A 17,127-nucleotide genomic window follows, 5' to 3' on the forward strand; every position below is an offset into this window, starting at 1 on the left:
ATTTATTTTTTAGATATTCGTTTTTTTGAATATCCGTATTTTTGAAGTAATGCAAATAAAAAATTAGATATCCGTAACATACGAAGCAAATCACAAATATCTTCAAAAACTTAGATATTACACCTACCCTTAACCAGTATTTTACTGTAAAAGACTTTTGACTTTTGAGGTAGCTCAGAGTTTGCCCTATTAACAAAGAACTTGATGTGTTTAATTCTGCATGCCACGGCCCACGAATTGGGAATCCCCTATATGTTAATTCTGAAGCATTGCACAACATCTTTTAGTAGTCATGTGTCATCATAAAAGTTATTCTTAGAATTATAAGAGAAATAAATTGGTCCATCTACACATATATTATAGTTTTGGTTAAATAACTATTAAATTAGTTAGTGGTGTACAAAAGAATATTTTCTATTATTTTCTTAAATAAATGGTACGGAATTACCTAATATAATTGACATATATATTACAATTAATGATTATGAATAATAAAGTTTTGATAACAATTTTTTTATCCTCTATGCTTTTCGTTTAATTTTATTTTTTCAAAAAAATTAAGCAATCACATTAATCATATAATAAAAGTTTAGATTTTTTCTTATATGTCATATGGATTTTTTTAAACAACTATAAATTACTAAAAAGAGTAAATATCTCACATTAAAAATTTTATGATCAATGGTAATGTTTTTTTAGTTCAGCCCTATCTTTTTTCTAATAGGCCTTGAATAATTTTAATGATTAACTAAATAGGTCACATACATAGTACAAAGTGTTTTGGTTTAAAAATTAGTTGCATACCCAAAATATGTATGAACCATCATCCATTTCTTTTAAAATTTGGTTACAATAAAAATATATATGGTTGGCCGAAAAAATTTGAATCCAAATAACCGAACCAAATTCAATCCAAAAAGTAGTACAAAACTTTAATTAAATTGTTTAGACAGAACATGTTCAAAATTTTGGTATCTAGAGAACTAGAACCGAACCCGATCCGGACCGAAATATTTCGGGTATCCGAGTATATTCGAACCAGATTTATATACTTAAATATATTAATTATTTTTAAACTTAATATCTAAAAGAAATATACAAAAATACATAAGATGTTTTAAAATTGTCCAAACTAATTAGAAATATATAAAATAGTAAAATTTATATATTTAAAATACCTAAATGTTATTCAAAATACCAAAAATACTGAAAATATAAGTTAACTTTCTATCCAAATATTTAAGCCAAACAAATTTTATGTTAAGTTTAAGTATTTGGGTATCGATTATTCAATTTTATATTTACATATTATTTTTGTTTAAAGTATATATGAACTTTAATTTTTTTTTAAATTAAATAGGTTATCGGAACCTAAACTCAAACCGAACATGAAAAGATTCGAACCAAAGCAAAAATCCAAACCAAACTAAATGATACCCACATCCCATCTCTAATCAAATGTAAAAAAAGTTATTGACAACAAAATATGTATTATTTAAAATATTTACATACAACATATTTTAAAAAACTTTACTCCGGATAAGATGCGGGTTATCATCTAGTATACAGTAAAACCATCCATCTTTCTCTTTCTTTAAAAAATAAAATAATATATATATATATTAATTCTCCTCTGAGGGAGTCGGAAACAGTACAAATGAACTTATCAGATCTAAAATAAATGAACTTATTGTAAGTTATTAACAGAGAAAAAGCCTAATATAGCACCAACCCAAATTTTTGTCACAAAATAGCATCACAAGGAGGAAAATGACCAAAAAAGTTTTATTGAATGGTAAATATGCATTTATAACACTTGGGTTAATTAATCTAAGACTTAGGGTTTAGATTTAAGAGGCGAAGTTTATGAATATGTTCAAATTATTAAAAATAAAAAATTAAAATTAAAATTTTCAAAACAAAAGTGCTATTTTGATCATTTTATTTTTTGAGTGTTATTTTAGTGACAAAAACTTAAAAAGTGCAAGAGAATTGCCCATAAACTATTCAATAAAATATGTGTAGATATAATCAAACAAGAGTCAAGAGTATGAAAGAAAATTTGAAGGAGAGAAACGGCTATTAGAGCGAAGTTTGTTTGAGAGATAGTGGTTACAAGTGATAGATATCAAAGCACTCAGACCCCGAAGACATCAAACGATATTTTTATTCATCTCGACATGTTTTCAAGCCGGATGATTAACTGCAGAAACTTGTCATCGTTTCTTTAACGCCCAAGGATTACAGAATCTGTCATCTTACTGACGGTGGTTAAACCCATAGCCACGAATTCTTTATTTCTCGTCTGCGCTACAAATGTGGGCTGTTTTGGTGATGGAAGATCTGATGTTGTAGTGAGCATAGACAGTAACTCAAGTGTGTTGGGTCTGTCGGCAGGTTGGTGTTGAACACAGAGCAAACCAATCTGAACACACCTCTCAACTTCTAGCAGCTGACATGAATCAGCAATGCCTTGGTCCAAGAGATTAATTCCTCCATTTTGACCCCAAGTTTCCCATGCCTGTTGTTTTTTAGTTTCAAATATGAAGAATATAAGAATATGATAACCTAAATTATTACTTAAGTGTTTAACTTACATATGTAAGAAGGTTTTTGCCTTCTTCACCATAGCCAAATCTTGAGATTTTTTCCCCGCTGATGATTTCTAACAACAGAACTCCGAAGCTGTAGATATCGGATTTCTCAGAGAACATTCCTGTCCATGCATACTCAGGTGCCATATATCCTCTGTTCAAACATCAAAACAGTTTCCCTTTAAGTTTTCCGATATGATTATGAATCATGTTAAGTATGTTTTAGAAAATAGAATCATGTTAATTATGTTTTTAAAATAGATTCTTACAAAGTTCCTGCAACCCTGTGAGTATTTTTCTCATGTTCGGTTCCTTGATACATCCGAGCCAATCCAAAATCTGATATTTTTGGGTTCATCTTCTCATCCATAAGAATATTACTCACCTTCAGGTCTCGGTGAATAACCTTGAGGCATGACTCACGGTGGAGATAGAGAAGTCCACGTGCAATACCTTGGATGATACTGAATCTCTTAGGCCACCCAATCTCAACCTTTCTTCTTGAATCTAAGCAATAATACAGTGCAAAACACTATCAAACAAAAGTATTGTAGGTGAAGAGAAAACTGCTGCTGTGAAAAGAATGAGGCAAGAAGAGACCTATCGAAGATAAAAGTATCAAGGCTTTTGTTCAACATGAACTCATAAATCAATAGCCTCTCTTCTCCTTCAATGCAACATCCCAAAATCCGAACTAAGTTTCTGTGTTGTAGTTTTGAGATGAGTACTATTTCATTTGTGAATTCCTCTTTGCCCTGCCCTGAGTTGCTTGAAAGCCGTTTTACAGCAATTTCTTTCCCATCTTGTAGTTTTCCCTGAAATGATTGTACAAGGTCATCTAGAGAAAATAAAGAGAGAATACAAAAGACCAAAGAGGTGACATGATACTCTTACCTTGTAAACTGAACCAAATCCACCTTGTCCGAGTTTATTTGACAGACTGAAATTATTTGTGGCAGTTTCAATGGTATTCATATCAAGAAAAGTTAAACCTGAAACATCTTGTGACTCCAGATCATTCCTCCATGCATCTTTTGTAACATCCTTTGATATAATACCTGAGATTAGAGTTGCAAGAATACATTAGAAGTGTATCAATGTGTTACCATTAACAAGCAATGAATAAATAAACATTAACCAACTATGTGTACCGTTATGCTTAACTCTGTATCTCCAAAATCCAAAGGCAGCAGAACCCACTATCACAAAAAGAGAAATGCTGATAACACTAGAAACTGTGGTCTTCTTTCGATTATTTCCATCTGAGATTTATAAGACAACAAAAACTAAACAATTGAAAAATGCTGCTACCAAAAGAACAGTATCAATGGAGTTGAGGATAAACGTTTAAATGATCTAATTTAACCCACACCTAATTCAGAGCTTGCAAGACGTATAGACAGAAGCTCTCCGCCTTCAGAAAACTGCACTAGGTCCATTAGCTCCTGGTTTCACACTAAGCACCCTATCCCATTAATAAATGCGAAGGCCAAGCAAGAACAATTGTCCAGGCAACTTTGGTGGCAGTCTATAGCGTGAGAAGCACTACTTGCAAATTTGTAATTGTCTGGAGGCTTTATGTTGGCAATATGGATGGAACATGTCTACATCTTTGCCTTGACAAAGTAGTTCGGTACGCCTTACACAACCATCACTCCAGTTTCCTCTTTTCCACTCCTCAATGGATTTTGGTACAAACCCTTTCAAGCATTTACACGTCGGAGATGCTGACATAACACACAACCCAAAAGCTCCACATACACCATAATAATCACATGTGTTCGTTGGAGCCTCAAATTTTAATTCCCAGTCGGTCCCATTATGCTGAAAGTTCTTCACTGAGCCCTCCGGTGTTATCATTAAACGTGGAAGTTTGATGTTTGTGTCTACATAAGTGAAAGAAACTGACCCGTTTGCGTCCTGCTGAAGGCTAAGTGGACTTGTTAGTGTTGCACCCATTTTTTGGTATCCCTGTGAACCTTGTTTTAGCCCATGGACCTGTTCTCCAATAAGGTGCTGAGCCTCTCATAATAGACACCTGTGATGGCACTTGAGGTGTAATCTGGTAAACAAAGTCACCAGGGATGGATCGGTGTCAGTTTTCCAGGAAGTCAGAACCTGCTTCTTTCCGGTGGTGAGATTATACATGACGCTTGAGAAAGGGAGCATAGTATCGCTCAGATGCTCAAAGCTTTGCCATATTGTTCTTCTGATAAAATGTCCATGACCACAAGATTTCCGTTGTTCAGAAGCTCTACTTGAGACCCGTTTGATGCTGAAGTACTCTCTCCACTGGACCAGACAAGGCCATGTTTACCATTAAATAACAGAAGAGTTCCATTGCTGCTGATAGTTAGATTAGCCGAGGAGTCTGTAACAGGATCTTCTCTATTTGCCACCCACACAACCACCCGGGGGATAATACCTTTCATCCAGATTCCAAGATATTGATGTTGTGAGACGGGAAACTTGGATAGATAAATCCCAAACTAGGAATCCTACTGTGGATTCGAAGAACGGGTAAACAAAGGTCTAGGAGATGATCACGAATGAAGAAGGATCAACTCGGAAACCAGAGTTCGTATGCGAAGCTCTTTCGTATGAACTTAGCAAAGTAACTTGAGAGATAAGTTATAGGTTAAGAAAGCTTTTATTGATTTTTGAATGATGATTAAGATATGCCGTAAGGCTACATATATATAGCAACCAAAGAAGAGGTTTAGTTATTAAGAAAAGGAAAATTAACATAAAGCTAAATAGTAAAAGAAAACCAGAAATAAGGAAATCAGATTATGGAGAACCGACGTTGTGACTGATCCTGTCACAATACTCCCTCCTTCAGAACATACTTGACCTCAAGGATGGAAGTCTGGATACTTGGCAATGAAGTCTTGATAAAATTCCCAAGTTGCTTGCTGTGGTGAAAATCCTTTCCATTGGACTAATACTTTTGTGACTGCTTTATTCTGCCGATTCACCATCTTCTTCTCTAGTATTAACTCAGGTTCTTTGCTTGTCCCGACATCATTCAGATATTGAGGAAGCTTGGGAGCTGAACTAGGTGGGTTAGGACAAAACTTGAGCTGGCTTACGTGAAAGACATTGTGAATTGCAGCATTTGGAGGGAGTGCCAGTTTGTAAGCACGAGAACCAACTCTGTCAAGCACCTGAAATGGACCATAATATCGTGGTGACAGCTTGTGTGGGATGTTGCGGCCTTTAAGAGAGTGTTGACGGTACGGCTGAAGTTTCAAGTAGACTGAATCTCCAATTTTGAAGTCACGATCAGAGCGACGTGCGTCTGCATACTGCTTCATCCTATTTTGAGCTCTGAGAAGATGGAACTTCATAAGATCGATAACAGCCTCTCGTTTCTGTAGTGATCGATCAACAGAAGGTGATGTGCTTTCGCCCGGAAGATAAGGCATGTGTACTGGGGGAGGTTGCCCATAGATGATCTCATAAGGACTGCTACGTATTGCAGAATGAAACGTGGTGTTATACCACCATTCAGCCAAAGGTAACCATGAACTCCATGAATGGGGCGAATCAGAAGTCATACAACGGAGGTATGTCTCAAGAGTTTTGTTTGTAACTTCTGTCTGACCGTCCGTCTGGGGATGATACGCGGTTGAAAAATTAAGGTCAACACCGTGAACTCGAAACATTTCACGCCAAACTTCACTAAGGAATGTCGGGTCCCTATCACTTGTGATATCTTTAGGCATGCCGTGAAGACGAAAGACCTGATCCAAGTAGAGCTTAGCAATATCCATGGCTGTATAAGGATGAGATAACGCCAAGAAGTGAGCATTTTTGCTAAGTCTGTCGACGACCACAAGAATACAGTGTTTCCCAGATGATGGTGGTAATCCTTCAATGAAGTCGAGACTTACGGATTCCCAAACACCTGCAGGAACTGGAAGTGGTTGCAGTAATCCTGGTTTTGCAGCAAGATCATATTTATTTTTCTGACAAACAGAACAATTACGGACATAGTTCTGTGTTTCCAAGCTCATCTTGGGCCAGAAGAACAAAGACTTGATTCGTTGGAGAGTGGAGTCCCTTCCAGAATGGCCACCAGCTGCAGAATCGTGTAGCCATTGAAAGATATGAGTTTTGACGGCCTGATCATTACCAACGACGAGCTTGCCTTTTCTCCGTAATTCTCCATTAACGAAGGAATATGCAGAGTGTTTTGCTGGCTGTGACTGCAGATCGTCAATGATCTTCTTAAGGGTTGGGTCAGAGTCCCAAAGAAGTTTGAGGTTCTCGTAGAAGCCATGGTGTATCTGAGATAAGGCAAGGTTGAGAAGTTGAGAACCAGAAACTCTAGATAAAGCGTCTGCTGCAACGTTTTCCTTGCCTTGCTTATATTGGATTTCGAAAGTGTAACCCATAAGCTTTGACAGCCACATATGCTGAAAGGGTGTTGTAATCTTTTGTTCCAGGAGATACTTTAAACTTCGCTGATCGGTGCGGATGATGAATTTGTTGTGTGCGAGGTAAGGGTTCCATGTCTGTACCGCGTGTACTACTGCTAGGAGTTCTTTTTCATAAACTGATAGGTTTTGATGGCGGGGACCTAGTGCTCTGCTAATATAACAGATAGGATGGTTATCTTGCATTAGAACCGCGCCGATTCCTGTCTGTGAAGCATCTGTTTCGATGATAAATTGTTTGGAGAAGTCTGGCAAAGCAAGGACAGGGGCTGATATTAAAGCTTCCTTTAATGTCTGAAACGCTGCAGAGGCTTCCGAAGACCATAAAAAACTGTCTTTTCGGAGCAGTAGGGTGAGAGGTCGTGCAATAATGCTGTGGGCCTGGATAAAGCGACGGTAGTAATTTGCGAGACCCAGAAAACTCCGTAACTGTTTCTGGTTTGCTGGAGTTGGCCATTGTTCTACTGCTTTGACCTTTGCGGGATCTGTACTAACGCCATCGTAAGAGATAAAATGGCCGAGGTATTCGATCCTGGTTGCTCCAAAGGTGCACTTGGACTTCTTGAGATAGAGTTGTTGATGTCGTAAAATCGCAAAAACCATATCCAAGTGAAGCATGTGTTCTTCCCACGTATTGCTGTATATCAAGATGTCGTCGAAAAATACCAAAAGGAATTTCCGAAGTACTGGCTCAAAGACATGGTTCATGAGGCCTTGGAACGTGCAAGGAGCGTTTGTGAGGCCAAACGGCATTACGAGGTACTCGTAATGGCCTGAGTGAGTCCGGAACGCGGTTTTATGTACGTCCGCAGGGTCCATTCGTAGTTGATGAAATCCAGCCCTAAGATCAAGTTTAGAGAAAAGTCTAGCGCCACCGAGTTCATCAAGTAAGTCTTCCAAGAGGGGTATTGGGTATTTGTCTTTAATTGTTTGTTTGTTGAGACCTCTGTAGTCAACGCAAAGCCGCCACGAACCATCTTTCTTCTTCACGAGAACTATTGGCGACGCGTATGGGCTCGAGCTGTATTGAATAATTCCTTGGGTAAGCATCTCTTGAACCATTGTGTCGATTGAGTCTTTTTGTAGTGAAGAATAGCGATAAGGTCTCAAATTGACTGGGTTGGCTCCTGATTCCAGAGGTATCTTATGATTGAACCCGTCACGAAAAGGAGGTAAAGTCGTAGGCTCTTCGAAAACGTCTGAGTATTTTTGAAGAAGCTGTTGCAATGAGCCTGACTTGTCTTGTTCTGGATTTGTAGCCTCAATGTGATATAAAATTTTATCCGGTTGGAGACTTTGGTGTGAGCCTGCTGTTTCGTCAATTTCTTGCAGGTGCAGTAGTGCCATTGGCGGTTCTTGTAACATCAATTTGTTGAGGCTGCTGCTCGAAATAACTGTCGAACTGTTCGGTGTAACTCCTCTGAGAACATGTTTCAGGCCGTTGAAAGTGAATTCCATACGGAGGTTTAAGAAATCCCATAAGATGGGTCCTAATGTTGAAAGCCATTGCACACCAAGTACGAGATCACTGCATCCAAGAGGTAGAGTTCGAATCTCTGTTTTGAACTCGTAGCCCTGTGTTTTCCAAGTAAACTCACTGCACTTATACTTGGTGATGAGATCGCCACCTGCTGCTACCACGGGCATTGGTTTGGTGGTTTTCAAGTTGCAACCCAATAACTTTGCTATCTGTAGGTCAAGAAAATTATGAGTACTTCCTGGATCAATAAGTATGTGGAGTTTCTTCTTCCCGTGCTGACCCATGATTCGCATGCAGTTGTATGTCGTGGAACCATTTAAAGCGTGAACTGAAATTGTAGGTGTTTTGTCATCATGGTTTTCAAGCTCAAACTCGGCTGGGGTTTCCTCATCATCGTCATCTGATACTTCTCCTTGCTCAGCTTCTAAATACAAGATCTGAGATCTTTTGTGTTTCAATTGGTGGCCAGGAGTGAATGGTTCTTCGCAAAACATGCATAATCCTTTGCGTTTGCGCTCTTGCATCTCGTCGAAAGAAAGGCGTTTGTGTGGTGTGTTGGGGATGATTGGTTTTGTGTTGGTGGTCGGTGCTGCAGAACTCGTTGTTTGGTTTTGATTTTTGTAGAATGGCGATGAATTCTGTTTTTGAGAATAGTTGAACGAGGTTTTGGTTGCTTTCACCGGTGTGTGGAGAAGAGACAATTCATGGAGCTTGGCAATTCTTGCTGCGGCTGGAACTGTCGTGACGTTGAACTGACGGACATGGAGGGCGAGGTGTTGATTCATGTTCGTGAGAAAGATACTCAAGGCGTGACCTGGAGCAAGTGTTAATCTGTTCATGGCACAGTCAAATTTCTCCAAGTAAACATCGATAGGGTCGCTTCCTTGTTTCAAGCTAACTAACTCAGAAAGAGGATCGTCAAAAAGTTCACTGAAGCGTTCAGCTATGGCAGCAACATATTCCGGCCAGAGAGGAAAGATGTTGTAGCGATTTGCAATATAGGCGTGATGCCATTGCAGAGCTTTGCCGGTCATGTGGAGGGAGGCTAGACGAACTTTCAATTCTGGTGGGGTACTATCAATAGAGAAGAATTGTTCGCAGCGATAAATCCATTCTCTGAGTTCGGAGCCATCAAACATTGGGAACCCAATTTTTGTTAGTCGTGCGGATAAACTATTGGGGAGTGGTGGGTTAGGGGTAGCTGCGGGGTTGAGTGGAGCTGTTCTTGTTGCGCTTTGGTCTCCGATATTTCGATCTGGCGGGTTAATTTCATCAGATTTTTCTGCTGCTGTAAGACCAGAAGAACCTTCTTGTTGCGCTGGAGGTGGAGGATTCGCAAAATATTTTGCCATCATCGCTTTGAGCTCAGCGATTTCTCCTCCTAATTCTTCGGTTTGTTTAGTCTGTGAAATACGGAGGTCCTCGATTTGTTTGTTCATCTCAGCCATAGTGGTTGTTGCTCTTGTTTCCATGGTGTTGTAGTCGGTCCTAGAGGATGGAGTAGCTCTGATACCACTGAGACGGGAAACTTGGATAGATAAATCCCAAACTAGGAATCCTACTGTGGATTCGAAGAACGGGTAAACAAAGGTCTAGGAGATGATCACGAATGAAGAAGGATCAACTCGGAAACCAGAGTTCGTATGCGAAGCTCTTTCGTATGAACTTAGCAAAGTAACTTGAGAGATAAGTTATAGGTTAAGAAAGCTTTTATTGATTTTTGAATGATGATTAAGATATGCCGTAAGGCTACATATATATAGCAACCAAAGAAGAGGTTTAGTTATTAGAAAGGAAAATTAACATAAAGCTAAATAGTAAAAGAAAACCAGAAATAAGGAAATCAGATTATGGAGAACCGACGTTGTGACTGATCCTGTCACATGTTGGGTGTTATTTGGACTGAAGAACCCCAATTCACAGACCTCGTCAGAGGAGCTGATGGTTTGTCCTATTGACAAAGGCTTTGTTGGCGTCAAAACTGCATAACTAAAACTTAAGAGCATAGTACACAGAAGCAAACAAGCAAACCTAGTTGTCCCCATGTTAGTTCTTGTGTCTCCAAGATTGATTTCCTTCAGACTAGAGGGAGAAGATAACAGGAATGCAAGAAAAAGTATGCCAAAAAACGAATTCTATGAATTATGGGAATTATTGTCAAGCACCTGGAAAAAATGTTGACCATATGCCCATCTTCCAAGATCTTACATAAAATCTTGTTTTATAAAATCTTGTTTTATAATATAAAGCATATTATAAAACAAGCTGGACCCAAATAATTGAATTTTAGAAGTCCAGCCTTGGAACTCAAACAACCTTTTAATGGTTGACCTCATATTGAAACATCGTGTCATTTTCATGTCTCTTGTTAACTCAATTAAAAGTTGGAGCTTGAATACGCAATCTCATGCGTATGCCTAACAACAGAGATGCAAGACAAAAATAAATCGACCAACGACCAACTAAATAAAAAAACAAAGGGTTTATTGAGACTGAACAATACAAGTCTTTTGTACGTCCATAATCATCTATTTTTTCTGTTAAAGCTTTTGAAGCATTACATTTCGTTCAGGCATTTCACTGGGACATATCATTGATGCAGCACATCTTACTGACTAGATCACATCTTCAATTCTGTCATGTTAGAGTTAGGGTTAACGTTTGTTTACTAATTACTAGGTGACTCTCCCTTGTTCATACACCAATAAATATTTGTAATATAAATAAATAATTGTTCAGTTTTTACTTTCATTTTTATAATTAAAATTGGTTTATAATAATACATATGTAAGGAAATAAGTAAAAAATCAATATCTTGTGTTATTATATGAATTAAACATATGACTATGATACACAAAATTTGATTGGTTTAGTTATTTTAGGTAAACTGAGTTTTATGTTTTCATCTGAACTAAATCATAATTTTTGTTTTCTATATTTGATTAATTTTGTTAGTTTGTATTTATTTTAATTTTTGACATACAAATATTTCTATAAATTTATGTATAATTTAATAGATGTAGTTTTGGAAAACAAGTAGTAAAAATGAAGTGTTCCTTGGTTTGAGGTTGTAGAACTAATAACCAATTATTTTTTGAAATATACGGATTTAAATATTTATAAGAATTAAAAATAATGAATTAATTTTATGTTTTTATAATTTACATGTATAAAATAAAATATAAAATTATTGTAAACAATAGTATGTTCTTGACTCAATTGAACTTTTGATTTTGAGTATTAGAATTTAGATCAGTTTGATGATATGTGATTGGTTTCATGATCATTTTATATTTAATTTATATTTATAATTTTGATGATTGGTTTGATGATTTATTTAATTTATGATTTATTCATAATGAGATTTTGTATGTTAAGATCAAGTGGAAAAAAATTAAACTGATGATTGGTACAGAGTGACACTAGGTAACATAACAATAATTGTTTAAAGTTTCACGCATTAATATTATGTTTATTTTTATAAATTAGAAGTCGTTTCTCAATTAGATTTTGTATGTTAAGATCAAGTGGAAAAAATAAAAATTGATGATTGGTACAGAGTGACATTAGCTAACATAACTAATATTTTGTTTTATTTTTATAAATTAGAAGTCGTTTCTTAATTATTTGTACGAAGATAAATTATAAGATGATTATGCTATTTGAGATATTTGGTTTGTGATGTTTATTAATTTATCGAGTATTAATTTACAGAGTTATTTTTAAAAATAATGTCGATTTATGTTTTTAAAAGTAACTAATTGTTATAATAATTCTTATTAATTCAATATACATATATTACTGACTTCTCACAATATATGTATATTGAATTAATAAGAATTTGTATAACAATTAGTTACTTTTAAAAATAATGACGATTTAATATTTTAATATATATATATCTTTAAATTAATATATAATATATTTTATAGTTAAACAATAATCAAGCAAAAGTATTTGTATAAATATATTTTCTAAAATATTTTTAATATGTAAGTGTTTTTAAAATTTGAACACAATAATAAACTATTTTGTGTTTGATAGATAATTATTTTTTATGTGAAATATAAAATTTTCTAGAATTTTCCACGCATTTACAAGCATTTGTGTAAATTATGGACATGAAATAAAACCACGCTTGATAAAAAAAAATGCATGTGATAAGTGAAAGGGACTACTACAACATTCATGTTCGAAATTGCGCTAGGCGCGAGTCGGGCGGCGACGTCGGGCCTAGCGAGTTATCAAAAAAGCGGTGATTAAACGGGGAGTACTCGGGGAGTAATTTTTAGTTATATATATATATATATTTTTTTCATCAAATAATTGATATATTTTAATTCATAAGATATATTATAAATTTATAACACAAAGCTTATACTCCAAAATATATTGAAATTTCTTCTAATACACATCTAGTTCAAAATACAAAAGCTAATTTCTATACACGGGATACACCAAAAAAAGATTGTCTTGATCTTAAGAATATACAAAAAGTAAGTTATAATCTTTAAAGATCAAGTTATCACTGTGTAGTAGAGAGATGTGTTAGAAGTTATATCTTATACATTACACCTGCAAACAAAAAGAAAACGATGTCAGCTTGACTTTGAAAGCAAAAACAAACAAAAACAAAAACATGACTTGAAAACAAAACATCACGTTCCTCATTTATCTCTGTTCTTTCATTTTAAACACACCACCAGAAAACTCTTTTCCACACAATTTACACTTAACTTTGTCTAGACTTCTTGAATCACACAAGACTCCATACTGCCATCCTACATCATTTGAGTTACGCTTAAGAGGTGGAGGCCTATCTGTCGGTGGATCATCCATTGATTCCTAAGTGACATAATGAAACAAACCATCAGTAATATCCTAAATAATTATTAACAGAACATGAGGAAAAAAAAGTCAACTGAAAACATATAACTCTTTACTCTTTAGCCAGAAAAATCATACACAATCTAAAAACACAGTTAACTAGTTGAACCAAAATCAAGTCTTTTAGTAACAATGAAGAAGAGCAGAGACCTTTATCTTCAAGAGAAATACGACATTTATCTTATACTAGTAGTAAACTCAGACATAATGAACACATATGAGAAACTTCACAAAATTAACAAAAGCCAAAATATGAGTATATTAACCACGATGAAACAAGATGAAACAAAAGCCAAAAGATAAAACAAGAACCCAGAAACTAATTGAAGTCAAGTAAACACAAAGAAATAAAGAAGGAAATCAAGTGAAAATAGATATCCAGTACCTGATTTGGTCTTAGATTTGAACACTCGATTTGTTCTTGGGTTGAAACTCAGAGATCGTGATATTAGGGTTTCTTCCACAAATAAAATCTCAAACTCAACTTAGTATAATTAAAGAAAAGATCAGAGCACTTGGAAATAGGAAAAAAAAGTATGGGCTTCGTGTTTTGTTATAGATAAATATGGAGAATTGGCCAATTGGGCCTACTCGGATTACACAATTATACGGTGATTTTTTAATTATTCGGTCAAACGCGAGAATAACTTGTTGACCGCCTAGACTAGCCGAATTGAGTGTTTTCTCCACGCTAAGGTGACGCCTAGCGCCTACTCGGCCGATTACTCGGCAACTAGGCCGCGTTTTTGAACACAGCAACATTGTATGTATATTAACCAATTAGACGAAAGTGACCATATTGGATTGGGTTCGGTCCGACCAAAACCGATCGGTTATAATCATGAAGCCCTAGTGTCTTAAAACCTTTCGCTTCCTCCATTTCTTCGAAACGTTTGTCTGCGTCCAATTCTTCGTAACGAGGAGGAACGAATCCGAAGAACATGGAACAATGGTTAGTTTCTCTGTTCGATCTTCTTTTACTTCTATGAACCGTTCTTGACAGTACAGTAAGCTTCAAACTCTGACTCTTAAATCTTAATGTTTGATTTTTTTTTAGTGGAGAAAGTTTGAGGAAGCGAGATGTAGTGGACAGAATCAGTGCGTTACCAGAACCTTTGATTCTGCAGATATTGTCTTTACTCCCAACAAAACTTGTCATAGCCACAAGTGTTCTGTCTAAGCGATGGCGGTGCGTTTGGAAAATGGTGCCGGTTCTCCGGTTCGAATCCAAAGGAGATATAAAGAAATTCGCAGAGAGTGTTTCCAAGTCTTTGCTTTCACATAAATCTCCCATCTTGAACACTCTCCATCTGAAACTAAACGATAGATGCGACGACGTGTACATTGGAGTATGGGCTGGAATCGCAATCACACGCCACGTGCGTGACCTCGAGCTTGATCTCCACTTTGGTTATAGCGATCCCCCCATCAGATTTCCAAGCAGCTTGTTTTGTTTCGACACGCTTGAGACCTTGAAGTTCAAGCATCACGTTCTTCTAGATATTCCTTCTTTGGTGTCTCTCAACTCCCTTAGAACTCTTCATCTTCACTCTGTGGTTTACAAAGACAGTGAGTCTATTCGAAACCTTTTCTCTAGCTGCCCGAATCTTGAACATTTGGTCGTCCATCGATCTTATAACGATGTGGTGAAATTCGTTATCGAGTCTCCATCTCTCAAGACGCTGTCTCTTTACGGTGAGAATTTTGTTGGAAGAGAGAATGGGATTGGGGGATATGTGATAAACGCTCCTTCTTTGGTACGCTTGAATATTCAAATGTTGAAAGGTTATGAGCATTGTCTTATTGAGAACGCGCCTGAGCTGCTAATAGAGGCGAATGTTAGCAATGTTTCGAATATAACCAATGAGACTATTATGGCTTCTCTTAAGTCTACCAAACGTCTTTGCTTGGACTTATCACCTTTGCAGGTAACTTCTCGGGTTTGATTGATTGAACTATTTTTTTTTTTTTTGTAATAATACTAATAAGTGTCTCATGGACCAGATTGCATATCCTACTGGAATTGTCTTCTATCAGCTGGTATATCTTGAGATGTATTCACATAAAGTTGAGTGGTGGAATCTACTTGCAGTAATGCTTGATAGCTCTCCTAAGCTACAAGTTCTTAAGCTCACTGATGTAAGCAATTTCAGTTTTTGAAGGTCTGTTAATTAATAATAATAATATACATTGCTTTTCCTTTGTGCAGGATTCGTCTCAACAACCAAAGTTGGTTTCGGACAAGAAAAATATGGAGCCGGGGAAATGGAACCAACCCAAGTGTGTCCCTCAATGTTTGTTGTGGCATCTTGAGACATTTGTGTGGACACGACCTGATTGGATAAGAGAAGAAGAGAAAGAAGTGGCCAGATACATTCTAGGCAATGCACGACACTTGAAGAAGGCAACCTTCATCATAGAACCCATTGAATCGAAAAGGCTCTTCAGGTTAGCAAAAAGACGAGAAATGCTCAACGAATTGCCTGCTGTCGTCAGGGCTTCCAGTTCTTGCCAACTTGTGTTCCAGTCCGAGTGATCTTATTATTATGTATGACACTCTCTTTATCTTGAGATTCTTACTGCGTGCTGTTTTTTTTTTAAATAGATTTATTTTGGTTTTGATTCTGCTTTATTGCGAAAGTTTTTTGGTTTCACAACTTCACAAACTCATCGATGAGTTTTTCATTGATTGTAGAATTGATTTCACAATATAGCATTCCTCAGCTCTACAATTTCCATCGAACATTTAATTTTTCCCTTATCGCCCAAGTATCACAGATTGTGTCATCTCGTTGACTGTTATCAAATCCTTAAACTGGGATTCACAGTCGCTCGCGTTGACTACAAATGTGGGTTGTTTAGGTGATGAAGATCTGATGTTGTGGTGAGCATGGACAGCAACTCAAGTGTGTTAGGCCTTTCTGCTGGTTGGTGTTGAACACAAAGCAGACCAATCTGAACACACCTACTAACCTCAGATGGGCAACATGAGTTAGTAACAACTTGGTCTAGAAGATTAGTTCCTTTGTTTTCAGACCAAAAATCCCATGCCTGTTGTGGTTTCAAAAATAAGAGGGAGAAAGGTTTTAAAACAAGCAGTGGAATCTCCCATACTTGATGGAATCAAATACCTGATGATGTATCACTTACATATGCAAGAAGGGTTTTTCCAGCATGGCTGAATCTTGAGATCTTCTCTCCGCTAATGATTTCTAACAGCAGAACTCCATAGCTGTAGATGTCGGATTTCTCAGAGAACACCCCAGTCCATGCATACTCAGGAGCCATGTATCCTCTGCACTTGCATCAAATTACTTCAGATTATAACTAAAAAAAATCCTAGGCAATCATGTTTTCAAAGATAGGTTCTTACAAAGTTCCTACAACACGGCGAGTGTTGTCCTGATATTCGGTTCCTTGATACATCCGAGCCAATCCAAAATCTGATATTTTTGGGTTCATCTTCTCATCCAAAAGAATATTGCTCACCTTTAGATCTCGGTGAATAACTTTGAGGCATGAGTCACGATGGAGATAGAGAAGTCCACGCGCAATGCCTTTGATGATACTGAATCTCTTAGGCAATCAATCTCAAGCTTTTTTCTTGAAATCTATGCAATAATACAGTGTAAAGAACTACCAGAAAAGTGTTTTACACATAGAGAAAATTCATTAATCGTAAAAGGATGAGGCAAAAAGAGACCAACCAAAGAGAAAAGTATCA

The 17,127-nt window shown here is 36.5% G+C and overlaps 2 protein-coding genes, 1 long non-coding RNA gene and 1 pseudogene across 3 annotated transcripts; 1 reads left to right on the plus strand and 3 right to left on the minus strand.

Annotated features, from left to right (window-relative positions):
- Positions 1-2,227: 2,227 nt before the first annotated feature.
- Positions 2,228-10,540, minus strand: LOC108811878 (G-type lectin S-receptor-like serine/threonine-protein kinase At1g61480; annotated as a pseudogene).
- A 2,329-nt stretch (positions 10,541-12,869) lies between these two features.
- On the minus strand, positions 12,870-13,957 carry LOC130505298 (uncharacterized). The gene is made up of 2 exons (XR_008941616.1): positions 13,789-13,957; positions 12,870-13,361 (listed from the first exon to the last, which is right to left on the minus strand). It is a non-coding gene; the product is annotated as an uncharacterized LOC130505298 (long non-coding RNA).
- Positions 13,958-14,202: 245 nt separating this feature from the next.
- LOC108805758 (F-box/FBD/LRR-repeat protein At3g51530) lies at positions 14,203-16,025 on the plus strand. Its single transcript, XM_018577695.2, has 4 exons — positions 14,203-14,355; positions 14,461-15,331; positions 15,408-15,542; positions 15,613-16,025. The coding sequence occupies exons 1-4, from the start codon at positions 14,345-14,347 to the stop codon at positions 15,937-15,939; spliced, it is 1,344 nt and encodes a 447-aa protein (XP_018433197.1). The 5' UTR covers positions 14,203-14,344; the 3' UTR covers positions 15,940-16,025.
- A 219-nt stretch (positions 16,026-16,244) lies between these two features.
- Positions 16,245-16,980, minus strand: LOC130505297 (G-type lectin S-receptor-like serine/threonine-protein kinase At1g61500). Its single transcript, XM_056999896.1, has 3 exons — positions 16,777-16,980; positions 16,554-16,698; positions 16,245-16,454 (listed from the first exon to the last, which is right to left on the minus strand). The coding sequence occupies exons 1-3, from the start codon at positions 16,863-16,865 to the stop codon at positions 16,245-16,247; spliced, it is 444 nt and encodes a 147-aa protein (XP_056855876.1). The 5' UTR covers positions 16,866-16,980.
- Between the last annotated feature and the right edge of the window lie 147 nt (positions 16,981-17,127).

Source organism: Raphanus sativus, unplaced genomic scaffold (genome assembly GCF_000801105.2).
Source record: "Raphanus sativus cultivar WK10039 unplaced genomic scaffold, ASM80110v3 Scaffold2155, whole genome shotgun sequence".
In the NCBI taxonomy this organism is placed as follows: Eukaryota; Viridiplantae; Streptophyta; class Magnoliopsida; order Brassicales; family Brassicaceae; genus Raphanus; species Raphanus sativus.